General features: G+C 39.9%; 2 protein-coding genes across 2 annotated transcripts; one reads left to right on the top strand and one right to left on the bottom strand.

Moving 5' to 3' along the window:
• Nucleotides 1–37: 37 nt before the first annotated feature.
• On the top strand, nt 38–3201 carry LOC143343030 (sorting nexin-24). The gene is made up of 3 exons (XM_076767507.1): nt 38–335; nt 2285–2478; nt 2631–3201. Exons 1-3 carry the CDS (start codon nt 183–185, stop codon nt 2791–2793), a joined length of 510 nt encoding a protein of 169 aa, XP_076623622.1. The 5' UTR covers nt 38–182; the 3' UTR covers nt 2794–3201.
• LOC143343028 (uncharacterized) lies at nt 3196–14652 on the bottom strand. The gene has a single exon (XM_076767504.1). It carries the CDS (start codon nt 14639–14641, stop codon nt 14060–14062), a length of 582 nt encoding a protein of 193 aa, XP_076623619.1. The 5' UTR covers nt 14642–14652; the 3' UTR covers nt 3196–14059.
• Nucleotides 14653–14688: the final 36 nt, after the last annotated feature.

The raw sequence follows: 14688 nt of genomic DNA, 5'->3' as shown, positions 1-14688 counted from the left end.
GTGCTACATTTGGTAATACAGTCACACACGACAAATACATAGATCAACGACTGGTGTGACAGGCGCTAGTATACATTGAAAGTGGGGCGATCGAAAGTTTGTATATTTTGTAGTTTCATTTTGACATTGTAATTTCGGTTTACCGTGCGCGTTTCAAGACCCTAGAAATTGCCAGCGATGCGATGTATCAAGTTTTCATCAGCAGATACCGTTTGGCCGATGTGTCACACGGCAAGCCCTATTATGTTTACTGTATTGAAGTATTGGAGTCAGAGAGTGGTACCCGATATTTCATTGAGAGAAGATACAGCGAATTCAGTGCGCTACATCGCACGGTATGTTATTTCATAAATTTACACGGAAATTTTAATAATTGTCGCGTGATTATCAGTTTTCGTTACTGTCATAATTATTTCAAATACGTGCGTTTGGCATTACGCGTCTAGAATCTCCTTTTCTCTTTTTTTAACGTCAGCACTTTTATTAATCCCAAGTCCGGCTGTGCTTCATTTTCTGAATAAAATATTCCTGCCAACGATGTCGTAATCCAGTAAAAATAAGTCGATATGTGTTATAGAATAAATAGTACAACCAAAACAGATTCTCTGTCACGAGACTGTTACGATGTTAGAAAGAGATAGAGATATATATTTCTCGCGTCTTTTTCTATAGTTCTTTTTCGTTGCACGAACAAGGATAGCGCTAGTCAGTTGTATCTTTTTTTTACTATTCGCTTCGTTTTCCTCATTCATTTAGTTCGCACGAATAAACGTGTGATCCAGATTCGTATCCATAGATTTAGATGCATATTGTGAATTATTAGATAGTTGCATGTGTTACGCAATGAATGTATGTGTCTGTGAATATGAAAGTGGCGTAAGTCATATATACAATTTCGTTTCTAATGCAACTGTTCTTTGCAACTGTATACATGTAAATAAATGCGTAATAGAAATACTGAAAGTTGGATCATTTAATATTTTTTCTTTCATTTTTTTTTTCGTCTGAAATCGTTTTAATGATATTTGTTTCACGGTGAAATGATCATACGTACATATTCATTTATTTTCGCGTTAGAGTGCAATAATTTTTCGATAGAATGCAATTAATCATATCAGTAGCGAAGTTTCATTAACGTCGTAATGATATGCGATTTACGTAGCTGGTGTTCTCTGACAATTGACTCGTGATAAAACAATTTCATTTGCAAGCCTCGTGTGGGAAGTTCGTATTTCCAAGTTCTTTAAAGCGTAGTCTGATCGTTCATAATTGAAGGAATTAATTGACCGTATCGGTGTTAAAGGTGTATAACGCGTTTGTATTGTTGTTAACTGGTGGTTATGTTTCAAATTAATGTAAGTAATACTGAATGTACGAATTCATGTTATTATTGGAATTATTTTTTTAATAACATGTTTATTACGAATATCAATTAATCATTTTTCTAAAATTCATCATTTTCATTTTGGAGCATCACCTTGATATTAACATTTTGTAGATATTATTTGATTATTTGTTTATTGATGAATATATTAAATTAAATTATATATATATATATAATTATAAACAAATAATCAAATAATAGAATATAAATAATATATATATATATATATATATATATATATATATATGTATGTATATCAAAAAATTTATTGAAAACTAATCAAAATAAGAATTTCGTATCTAATTTTTTTATTATTTAATAATTTTTTTTTATCGAATATAATATTTCTATGTACATTGTATTGGTTAAACGCAAAAGTATTTCAATTTGCATGCATACAAAAGGGGCCGCATATTGCCAATTATTTTTGAACAGTTCATTAAATAGAAGTTATATTGTGTGAAATACTGTTTTCATAGTCTAAGAAACGTAATGGAGAAATGAATGGAAGAAATCCTACAGTTTAGTAATTATTTGGAACGGCACATATTTATAGATAGTCTATGTACGATACGATAATATGTTTATTTTTATTCTGAGTTATAAAAGTCTGCCCTACTTTTTTTCATATCTTTGCATCGTCCATCCCTCTGTAATGTCCTCGGTTTAAAATAGATGATCGTTTTATGAATTTTCTTAATACTTTGATGGTCGGATGTTTCGCGCGAAGAGTAAATCACGTATACGTGAGAACGGCCGTCAAAGTGTTAATATTTTTTTCAAGCAAGCAATTATCCTTTTGTGAGTATCGACCGTTATAATGGTTATTTTTATCAACGTTATAGTTGAAGCCAAACTATCGTAACTGTTTTGCACTTATATGAATATGTTTAATTGCAGTTGAAGAAGGAGAACGCGGACATTGCTCCGTTTCCGCCGAAAAGGGTAAGAAATTCCCAGCCAAAGGTGCTTGAGCAAAGGCGAGCGGCATTGGAACTGTACGTCCAGAAAATGCTACGTCTTTCAACCACGAAGCAACAGGTCCTCAATTTTCTGGGTATAGAAGGACGTGCGACCGTCGCGACATACAAAAGGTATACGTGTTAGAGCATTCGGTAAAATATGCGTTGAAACTGGCATCAGGTGATTCTTTAGTAACACTTTCGCTCTATTATATTTTATTTTTTAGTATTAACATATCAAATTATATAATACATCGTTCTAATTAATGTTGTATTTATTTCAGTACGTACAAGAACACGGAGGAGACGCAGCATGTTCATCCCAGCTCTCTCGATCATCATCCTGTAATAACTTTTCATTGCGATCCGTACGCTCAGTCGAACGCAACGTCTAGTCTTCCAGATATCGTAATCAGCGGGGTGCTTTTGGGCACGTACAACTCGTGATCGGCACGCAAGTTGCTCGAGACTGTGATACTGTCCACGAGAAACGATTAAAAAAGTACCTTTCGTGGGGAGTCTTAACGAACAGAACGCATTCTTATAGAAATTAATCGATGGCGGAATGAGTTTTGATTGTACCCCTTTATCTCGACAGAGATAAAACGATGGGTGCGCGTACGATGAATGTACATAGCAAAAGCAGGTGCTTCCAATTTCTAACGTTTTCGTATGCCGATATACGCGATGACGCGTCCCTTTCTAATGTTCGATACGAAGTATACATGGTTGAATGAAAAGATTGAATTTATCCGTGTAGGCGTAAACGCAATTAGGCAGGATCCGAAATGAACTGTACACCGCCATGTAACCATGACACGTCAGAAAATATACCTTGTTATATTTGAATCATCGTCTCGTTTATTTCATCTCAGTTTACATTACTTGTGACATTCATCTTAATCTATTAACATTATCGTATTGGATATCTGGATTGTAAATGTTAATGTAACTCATAAGCGGATCTCTTGCAGTATAATTCGCATTAATTCGTTTACTACCGTTTAGATTGGACATCACGGACGCTTCGAACGTATCAGCGTTCTTCGTGCAAGATGGTTCGCCCTCGAGCAACGAGTTAATGTCGAACGATGGGGGATCGTTATGTGAAATCGACATAATGGTGTGTATCCTTTTTTTATTTTTTTTTATTTTTTTGTTTTTTGTGGTTTGGTAGGCGATCACTTGAACGGATGATTTTAGCGAGTAAGAATTTTTATCTAGCGCCTCTCGGTTAATTATAGCCACAAGATTAGCCTGATTTTGCTTCGGTCGGGCCTACCGATTTCCTATTATCTTAATCTGCTCTATCGAATGCTACGGGGAGCAAGACATAAAGGGAGACGTAGAATTCAGATGGTGAATCGTTTGGTCCACTGGATCGGGCGTGTTTATGTTGCACTCAACGCATAGAGTCGGTGTTTCGATGTGCGGGGCTGCTGAAAAATAGGAAATCTCTTTCTTTTTCGCGAGCGTGTTGATGCTTCGCAGAGCGGTGCGTTAGAAAACTTTTTAACAATTCATTACGCAACGGAGACGCCGTGAACAACGGTAGTAACATATCGCGCTAGGACCTTGATTCGTTATGTACAACTTACAATTGTTTCATTTTTTTTTTCTTTTTTTTTCGTTAAATGCTGATACAACTATCCTGTCATGGTAATAAACTGAACCTCCATTGCTAATCCGTAACTTTGTTCATATCAAATGTACTGCGTTAAATGTATATTATATACAAGCTCCTCAGTCTTCCGCGAAGTGTAAGATGCTTTTAAACATAGTGTTACGAATTGTTTATCAAATTCTTTTACGCTTTTTTTTTTTCTTTTATTTTTTTCTTCGTTTGTACGCGATATCGTACATCGTGTGTGTATGCGTTTGTATGTGTCATATATCGAGCAAACGAGTCGAAGACGTTTCTCCAACGGCCTATATTCTGTATGCTGTCTCTGAGAGCTGGCGAGATATAAAAATTGTTACAACGTCGTTGATTCGCTTAATGTAAAAGGTTACGATTTTAGGAGCTTATTGCCCGTGTCTGGCAGTTTTCTGTAAACTTCTGTTCCGTTCGGTGTCGTTCGATTTATTTGGCTCGTTCCGCAGCTATTCAAAGTAAAAGTACAAAAAAAAAACCGAAGAATCTAAACGATGAGTAAAGTATGCTTAACAAAAAGATCGTAGATCTCCTTTAACGACGAATATCTCTTTATGACTTTGGAGTGGGTGATTCTCTTATCGTACCAGTACCGATAATATCTCTAAACGCCTAATTAATTACTTATATCGTACAAAGTCTTGTGTAACTTAGAGTAAACGGAGCTGTTGGTCGCCATAATACGCGGACAGTATAGATCAGCGCATCGGTGAAAGGCAAATGTATCGCAAACGAGAGGGGAACAATCGGTCGAACATAGTCAAATCAGTAGCATAAGTGTGGATAGCAAACTGTACCATTTTGCGATACCTGAAGATAACTATTTGGATAGTCTCTTTTTCCCATCCTTACGCTAAATCAGAGCCGGACGAAATGTAAATGTGATTTAATTTGCCACAACACGATTACATTTATACCGCAATCAGATGATAAATATACAGTGTGATTATGTATAATTGTATCTTGGTAAATGTAATCGGATTACAGTTCGCCAAACTCTGCTAAATACCGTGTCTACAATGAAAAGAAGTTTCAACGATAACGTTACGATATTCTCCCAAAAAATAAGTATCACTGTACAAATGAGAATTACTCGTACGCGTCTGGATACAAAGTACAAAGTATAAACGTCGACCTTTTATTTGGCGACGGTGCTCGAAACTTCTCATATACCTTGCGTACAAAAAGCATCGGGATCTCTCGGTTATCACTATCGTACTGTACGAATATCGCCTGCAAGCGTGTTGCATGCCCTCGATAAAACGTACGAACTCGTCGTCGGTGCCAAATAAAGGGTCGAACCGTGAATCGTTGTCCGGGCAAGCGTCGGTCGTCGTAATTTTCGATAAAGCAAAAGATCGGTAACGCGACACTGACGGAATCCCATTTTCAAACGCAATATTCAAGTACAAGATTTGAATCTATCGTTTGTTTCATAACAATTAAGTTCTTCAGGCCATTGTAGGTCCCCTTTTGGACCTGGCGTTCGAAAATTGCCGTTGCTAACAAAACTGACTTATTGAACGTCGTTGGCTCAAATGAAAATCACAGTACAGTAGTCCCTCGCTAATGTTCGCTACTTTCTCCCGTGATATTGTTCGCGAAGTCATCCCCACCAATTTCTGGAACTGCAACGACGAGGTGAACGTTGCAAACCTAGTTAACAAATGTTCATACTTCTTTGTAAACGTGAGAAATGAAATTTTAAATCAAGAAGAAACACATAAGGACCAAATGAGCCCGCTGATAAGACGCGAAGCAATTAAAAATGCGACACGAATGAATATGTTAAAAGGCGTAACGTTATTGGCGAATAATAACTGTGCTATTTTTAAGTCGAGTACAAAAATCAAATTAGTACACCTCCCTCGATAATGTTCGCGTCGTGGACTGGAGCCAGCGAACGTTAACGAGGGAACGCTGTATTGTGTAAGGCGCGATTCGAAGAACAGTCTCCGTATTGTGTCGTGGATGACTCGTTTCGTGTTGCCTTCATCGATTACTCCTACTGGGAGTACGCCGTACGCCTACGTCAACGCGATTCCAGCTACTCTAAGCTAATATTAATTAGGGCTACAATACTATGTACAGAAAACGCATTGCATTGGCACAGCAAATATGTGTGCCCGGACTGCCTTCATTTATCGTTTCGCTGCACACCGTGCAATTTTCACGCGCTCCCGGTAATTACGTGCTCTTATCGTGTTCTTTCGTTCGCTAACTAGTGAATGGCGTTTAAATATATTCCCTTGGCAAGTTTACGATCGATTCGCCGCTTTGTTTCAATTTATTGTTTCGGGTTACGCAATCTTGACGAGCCTTGCGATGTCTGGATAGATTACAAATTCTTTGAAGCATTAACAGATGTAGAGTCTTTGAGTTTTATCTACGCATCGCGTTGTACCTTTGCATAATACACGCAGATAAATACTTTATCTAGAGATAGTACAGACTGTAGCGTACTATACTATCTTAATTATCGGTCCATTTAGTCGCTGATACAATGATACTGTAAAGAAAGAAATTTTTTTTAAATATAATGCGTATTGGATATTATTTTATCATTGTATTTAAAAATCGTGCCGAGTGTGATTATACGTACACACACCACGAAAAGAAAACACACAGTTGATGTTATGATAATGATAAAAATTGTCTAACTGGTTTGTAGTGAAAATAATATGGCGGATATAAAGGGTGTAACTCTTGAATTTAAATTTCGTCAGGTTTGAATGAACATGTAGAATGAAATTATACCATTTGTAGAAAATATTATATTTCCTAGTTAGTTACTTACAGGGTAAAAGACCCAATTACTGTCCCCTTAACTAAAAACCAAATTCACGTATTAATGAAGTTTGACAATAATTTTATACTGCATATTTTTATAAATGAAAACGTAATATATACTGCCCATGCTGTAAACTTTGTACATGTAATATCAATCGTAACCGACACACTTCGTATTACATTTTAATTTGCAGTATTAATGAATAAATTAACTTACGTTTAAATTTTGTGCATTAATTCCGACTATTGAAGCTTCGAAGAATTCCTAGTCTAGCAAGACGTTAAAAATTTCTTTAAGATTCTCAAAATACTATAATTTTCACTAATATTCGAAGCGTTTTGAAAGCGTCTATGCGTGTCAGTTCGAAGACTCGCTCGATACTTTGATATCAATTGAAATTTCGTTCGTTTACGATTACCGTTCGGATGTAAAGTTATTTAACAAATAATACAGAGTGTCTTCAAGCATGCGTGTACACGTGCTTTCCACGGGACATCGTGAAACAAGCATACTGCACGAGCGTTCAATACATAGTCACTTTGTTCTCCGTAGATGATCTCTGACGTCACGGTTCGACTAAATTGAATTTATCGAACAACAAATAAAAATTACGCAATCTGTTCCTAGCACAGATGGTTCGGCTATCGAACGATCATTCGTATGTCGCATGTATCAAAGTCTGTGCACGCGTGACGTATAGCATCGACAAGTGTTAATCGTTTGATAAACGGAAGTAGTTCGAACGACCTCGATCGCCGCTTCATTGTTCGATGGTTGTCGAAAGAACCGCTCGACTTCTAATGCTTCTAATGCAACGCGATAAAAGCTCGAATAAATTGCCGCTATCAGCACCCGCGATTCTCTAAGTGATTTCCGTTAGTAATAGCACTGTCGACGATATAAATAGGAGACATTCGGGAACATAAAAAATAGATTACAGAATGATCGACTGCCCTGAACGTTTCGTTCATCGATCAGCGTCGATTCTACGCGGGCCAGGATTGGGACTACTTGACGAATATAATTCGAATATTCAAAATACTCGAGTATTTAAATATTTTGTGCGCCCACTGTTTGGATATTCGAAATATTCGATAGATAAAATTTACTTGGAACGAAAGACGAAAAGATACGGGACGTAATATTCTAAAATTCAAATTAAAATTTTTATCGAAACAAATGAAAAGTTTAAATAAGAACGTTTCCCGTACCGTAATATGGTGATTCGACAAATAGTCCCGGTCGTGGCGCAAGTATGTAAATATTTTTCTCGTACGAACAACGCCAGTCGCGAAGACGCGTCCTCGAAGATGGCTCGCAGGGTTTGCGGAATAAAAAGAATTTCCGTTGCTATCCGTTGTGTTAGTTTTATTCAAATGCTTGCTAAGTAGTTTACATAACGTTTAGAAAAAGAAAACGATTACCCGCTTTCGGTCGACGATGGGAAAGAAACGGTACAAAAGGGAACGCCTTACAGAATTCTATACAACGATTGAAATTATTCGCGAGAAAATAGACAGGACTTGCACGGCTTCGCAACTAGCGTTTCAATTACTTATCGCGAGAAAACACTCGGGCGCTCGTTTCCTGTTTGCACTCGATTCACGGGGTCGCGATAACAAAGGAACCGTCGTTGTTTCAATTTCTCATTAGCGAAGCAAGTGTCAGCGTTCGAAACGCTCGCAAGGGGGAAACACGTCGATCAATTGTTGCGAAGTTTCCCCGCATGTTTGCCCAAGCGGTTGGCAGTCCCGGCCTGTTACTGGAATGTTGCATTTACTTTACCTAATTAATGCGATCGTTATTACGTTACAGTCCTATTCGCTATCGCGAGACGCACGCCCCGTACGGGTATGTGCGAGCATTTCGTGGTCTTCGAACGTCAATTCGACTTTCAAATTCGAAGTGGCCTGGAATCGAGGCCGTCCGTAAGGACTTCCGGTACCGCGAGGAAACGGTCTCGCGGCCGGAATAACCCGAATACCTGCGATTCGTTCGAATCGTTCGAATACCATTGCTGTTACGCGACCCCCCACCCACACACGATCAAATCCCACGAAAGTTTTACCAACGAAAATGATACGCTCCGGTCGGAGAACAACGCGAAAGATTCGTGCAACCGTCGCCCCTCGCGAAGGGGGTTGCACGAAAATTTCCAGCGAAAGTTCTCGCGTTGGCAACGGCACTGGAATTTCGATGACTTTTCAAATTAGACTGTTACGAAACACGGTTTAAGATGGAATTTGTCGCGGGAAATATTTCAGTGTCTGTTATCGTAAAGTTTGGTAAGCTCTGTTGGCTCGAGGGTGGTAATAGTATTTGAAAATTAATTTTCCAGATTGTAAGTACACGTATTGTTTAAAACAGTGTTCGATACTTATTTGCTAGATTGAAATTTTGTAGTAAATTAATTTCTTTCCGTTACAGTGCTTTGGAAGACCAACGTTTTTACTGCCCGACGTCCTTCGTTGTTGAACGCAAGAGAAAAGAACAGCGAGTATAGGTATGATCTTCTTGTTTCGATCATAAAAATATTCTCATTTAGACTAATTTTATTATCATTCGACGATACGCAACTTATAACCATTATCATTTCTTCTTACGGGGAATAGAAGACACTCGAAAGATCAGAAGGCTGAGACTTCTGAGATTTTCTCGTTTACCCGCGGTAGTTAAAGAAGTAATTGAAATCGATTTTCGTACGAAGGACCATCCGTTTTCCTATCGAATCGACGTGTACGCTGTTAGAATTTGACTTTACTCGTGGCACATACCCTACGGTGGTAGTTTCTGTTGCGTCATACACGATCCTCGTCCTGTTTGCGTAGAAGAATCTTAAACGTTAAAGTGCCTCGATTTAAAACTGAACGCTACGAACGATAAAATCCACACGCTCGTTGTACGAGCGTTTACGCGATCGAATGAAAAAAAAAATAAAAAAAAGAAGACGCGATTCGAAACATTTCATTGTACTCTCTACAAGGAGTAATTCTCGTTCCACGCTGCAGCGTCGACGAAGATCAGTTTTAAACGGAGTACTATTTACATTGTCCTTATTACAATTAATTACGTTACTCTAATAAAACGTTTTTTTTGTATACATACATGTACATCCATATGCCTCCACGATTCGTCTAATTTAGAAATATCATAGCATATAACAATTCGCCAATAATATTTATATAATTTTTTTTTTTCATCTCGACACAAGGTACCTAAGTTGGATGCTTTTGTATAATATATAAACATCGGTATTTGTAAAATATTTACCGCACCCGAGAGTTAGTGTCAAAGTCGCGTGCAACGAGACGGTCGGGTCGGCACGGAATTTTAATTAAAAAAGATCGCGGGCTTTCACAAAGACCGCCGAAAAAGTGTAATTAGCTGCCTCTCTTTATTTAGCGCGTTCTCTCGTAGTATATTTATCTACGCGGATTAAAGAAAAAATATATGTATATATATATATATTTTTTTTTTTGTATATATGCGTATATGTATATATGTATATGCAATAATGAGAATGCAATGCGTATATATACACATATGTATCCCGTGCACGCGTATGTATATATATAAACATTAAATGCGTACCACTGCTGTCCGCGTGACGAGTAGCGTAACGAATGAGTTCTCGATCTCGTTTAAATGATTTCAACGATAAAAAACAATTTCTACCTATTTACACGATCTCCTTCCTACGTTTTCAGCGATTCGCAGACGTTTCTCGCTACGCGTCCATTTTTTTCATCTACGGACCGTGGCTCTTCGGCGGCCATTGTTAAACGCGTGTGTACTCCTTCCTCTTTGTCTCGACCAATTCTTCTGTCCATTATTTCGCATCGTTCTCTCCTTCGACCGCTCAATGACAATGAGTAAAAATCGACGGGTTTTTTTTTTTTTTTTTTAATTTGTTAACTTGATCTTACTGTTTCTTTGTTCGAAGCACGTTAGAATTGGCGCGGCAGTGTTGGTTAACATGCGACCGGGCACGCCCGTCCGCTACGATACCAAGTAATCGATGAAAAGAGGCCAACGTTATCCGATGTAGAAAAAACGAAAGATAAATCCCTAACGATCTAACCATTCTAGAATTTCTCTCGTTACATACTAATACGCATATGATTAAAGCTAATTGTAAGTCTTTTTTTTCCGGTTCGTTTACGCGTATCCGTGTATTTACACGCGCCGCGTTCCCCAACCGATTCTAGACCATCGAGCGCGACCCGGCTTATAAAGAGTATCGCGGTCGCGTTACTCGATCTACATTTCTCCTTTGTTCTCTTTCCATCTTCTCTTGATATCTGGGACAAACGTTAGCCGCTGCTTCTCGCAGGCACTCTATCCGCGGTTAAACTGCAAAGGAAATACGCCCAGTATTCGCTATTACACGCTGGTAAGGACCGATTTACGCCATTGTCAAAGGCATCTCACCAAACAACGCTGAGACCCCTTGGCATCACTCGACCGAGCTTCTTCGATGATACTTTGTCGCAGAGAGCTCCGGCACACGCTACCAAGTTTTCGCTAAGGTGTCGGATAAACATGCAGTACGAGCATTAACGGAACACCGTGAAAATGAGTCCCACGAATACGTTGATCAAAGCATCAATTAAGCCAGGCGAACGCGATCAATTCCAAGCGTCGAGTCCGCTTCTCGAAAGTTTCGAAAGTACTTGCACCCGGAAACCGCTCGGGTTCGCGTCAGACCGAGCAAATAATAAAATTTCCATCAACGTACGTTTATATATTAACTCTTTTTTTTTTTATTTACACAGGCTCGCGAACGTATTCGAACGATCTCGTCTCGATTCAATATTTACGAGCAGGAACTTTCAGAGAATTAAAAACAATAGAAGTTTAAAACAATGTAGGGCAAGTTTTTAGTGAAAAATTGATATACGTTGCAAATATTACTTACATATACTTCAAACCTGACGTGTATAATTTTAACGCTTGCACGTTAGTAATATAATAATATCTTTTTTAATGTTCAACGTTTTATTTAATAACGTTCGAATATCTTCGTGCGCCTGTATAGTTAAAACTTGAACAGATTTCACGACGCGCTCCATTTTGACCACGGACCTCGTTTTCGTTTTCCCTGTGCAAGATCGTCTGTAATCATAGTAGACTCATTTGCAACGCAGCGTTCGTTTACATTAAAAAGATCCACGCTTCTCTCGGAACACTCGCCAAACAGGTATATATCGATTTAACACGTCCCAGCCAAAAATACATATTCCTCGAAGACACCGCGAATACGCGGCAATGTTTCTTTACTAATAACGTGCTTCAGTACCACGATTCTCTCTTGCTATTTACCAATACTCACAGCACGGCAATAAGTGCACAACAATACTCGTATAAGTCTTACATTAGTCTCTCTCTCACCCTCTCTTTCACTCTCGTTCTTTCTCGCATCGTTCCTTCCTATCGAATATGTTTTAAACAAAACGCATAAATGAGGCACTTGCCCGAATCTATACCGGCCCGCATTCTCCAATTTCTGTTATAGATCAGAAATTTGCCAACAATTAATATACGGAAGGCACGCCTTCGTCTCGCACGAACGCTTGAAACGTCCCTTGGCGAGTCGACGTTCCTCAAACTCTTTTCCATCCGTATTTGAAACAGTAGCCATAGACGTAACGATCAGGGTCTACTTCTACTATCATTTCCTTGTATCGAAAAGGCAGATCGACTAAAGGCAGGGTCGAATTAAGGCATTTGTTCCAGGATCTATACTGCTACCTAAGTCAAAAAAACGTATTTCTTTTTCTTTCATCAAGATTTGAATTCATGTGCCCTAGGAAAACTGGAACTATCGTGACCATGTTTCATTGAAATGTAAATGAAGTTATAAATACTTAAGATCTCTTACATTTATATGTTCATTTATACTGAAAATTTTTCCGTTAGTAATAAAACGATCCCGAACATAAGTCGATTTCGTTGCAGAATAAAGCTATATTACAATTTTTATCATCGAAACAAAATTGCTAACTATATTTCATATACTATGTTTAAAATTTTTTAATAAACGTCAAATCCATAAACAATTGAATTTATTAATCTACAAAGTTTCTCAGTATTTTTCCGAGTTTCAATAACCGCGTTTTTACTGTTTTGCTGAAGTTCTTGATACGAAGTCGCTTCTGTCCAGTAAGTTTCTTATTTTAAAACCGAGCAATATTGTTTCTAACTTTTAATGTTTTTCATCATCGATATACCAATTTTCTTGAAACCGAAATTCGATATTTCGAGTAAACCTCAAATCGTGCGTTACGCTGGAACGACAGACTGCTATTCAAAATGGCGGCGCCTTCCGGCAGACTGTACAACGACTTTACACGCTTTACAAATTATCGTTCGAACGATCGTACAAATTTTTGTACGAAAAGTCGTTACGTCCGTGGCTGTAAAAAGTTTCCTTTCGACGTTGAAACATTTTCCAGTTCAAATGTTTCCAGGAAGCGGGTCTCGCCGATTACAATTAATCGTGCTGGTTCGCGAGGCTTTTTATCTGGTAGTTTCGTTGATCGCGTTCGAAACTTGGGCAGAAGGGGCGGTTTGAGAAACGACGTCCCCGCGCCGGGAAGCTTCGTCTTCGTCCTTAAATCACCGCGGTACTAAGCACCTAAACAGGCCACTGCTACGAACACAATCTCCTCTGATCGTATCACATTGCACAACTACGAGCCGAATCCTTCGTTCCATCGTCCGTTTGTTTGCTCGTCCGTCCCTTCATCTCCCGTGTGTATCCCTCCATTGCCGTACTGCTGAGAAACGGAAAGGAAGAACCCGTGGAACCGGGTCTGGGTTTCTGCGCGATCTTAGCTCCCGAGCGCCTTGGTTGCGTCTGTCGCGCGGAAGGACAGTCGGATGGGGGGAGCGTTTAAAAAAATAATTCGACGTTCGCGTGTCTCTGTACGGGACACCGGAAGCACGGTCGTTCTCCGCGACGAACGACGACGAAAAAGGTGATCATTCCCGGGGAAACATCACAATAGAAGGTTCTAGGCAACACCGGACACTAGGTACCTCAAACACTCGGTGGTCTCGACACTCGTTTGCTTAGTTTTCGTCGACGACCGTTAAAGCGTTGACCCGGAGTCCCGTCCGCGTTGCTCCTTGCGAGGGAAACATCTTCGAACGAAACGATCGTTGTGAAATAAAATTCTGCGAGACGGGGGCCCTCAGGTCTCGCGTTTCGCCCCGTCGATCCAACCGTGGATCCTCCGCCTCAGTTCGAGAGAGAACACCCGGTGTCACTTGCGCGCCGCCTCGTAGGTCAGTCCGCGCCGGAAGAACATCGAGCTGGCCCCGACGCGTTTCTTCCGGTAGCTCGAGCTCCTGAAGAACCGATTGTCACCGTCGGCCATCGATCGCGACCTGGGCGGCGGGCTGCGTCTCGCGTCGCATTGGCTGGCCACGTACATGATCATGTCGTTGAAATTCGGCAGGAATTGCGGATTGAACAGCGAGAGGATCCGCTCGTTCAATTCACGGGGATCGTGGGTGGGCACCATATAGTGATCGTGGTTGTTCGTTGTCTCCGCGTGACCGAAATCGGTGATCATCGGGGGATGACCGCGGCATAGATCGTCGAGGCTGTTCGCACTGCTGCTGCTGTAGTCCTGCAGCTCGTTCGCTGGCTCGTTCAACGCGGTCTCTGTGTACTCTAGCGCGCGTAGATCGTCGTATCGTCTCCTGTAATCGACGATCCTCGACGTCGATTGCGAGTCGTATGCCGTATCCCTGAACGCGGTGAGGAACTCTAAGGACCTCTCGTCACTGGCCACCGTCTCGTAGACGTCCTCGTCGAGTCTGTTCGATCGTCGATCGAGCATGCAGCTGGCGCTGATCAGCGCCGGCCGGTTCTCGTCGTTGTTGTCCG

The sequence above is a fragment of the Colletes latitarsis genome, chromosome 6 (genome assembly GCF_051014445.1).
Source record: "Colletes latitarsis isolate SP2378_abdomen chromosome 6, iyColLati1, whole genome shotgun sequence".
Taxonomy (NCBI): domain Eukaryota; kingdom Metazoa; phylum Arthropoda; class Insecta; order Hymenoptera; family Colletidae; genus Colletes; species Colletes latitarsis.
The sequence above is the reverse complement of the archived record's forward strand: the minus strand, read 5'-3'. Positions and strand labels throughout refer to the sequence as shown.

Coding starts and splice junctions, on each gene's coding strand:
- LOC143343030 (XM_076767507.1), top strand. CDS start 183: ATGTATCAAGTTTTCATCAGCAGATACCGTTTGGCCGATGTGTCACAC. Junction 336..2,284: donor TCAGTGCGCTACATCGCACG/GTATGTTATTTC, acceptor GTTTAATTGCAG/TTGAAGAAGGAGAACGCGGA. Junction 2,479..2,630: donor ACCGTCGCGACATACAAAAG/GTATACGTGTTA, acceptor TATTTATTTCAG/TACGTACAAGAACACGGAGG.
- LOC143343028 (XM_076767504.1), bottom strand. CDS start 14,641: ATGCTCGATCGACGATCGAACAGACTCGACGAGGACGTCTACGAGACG.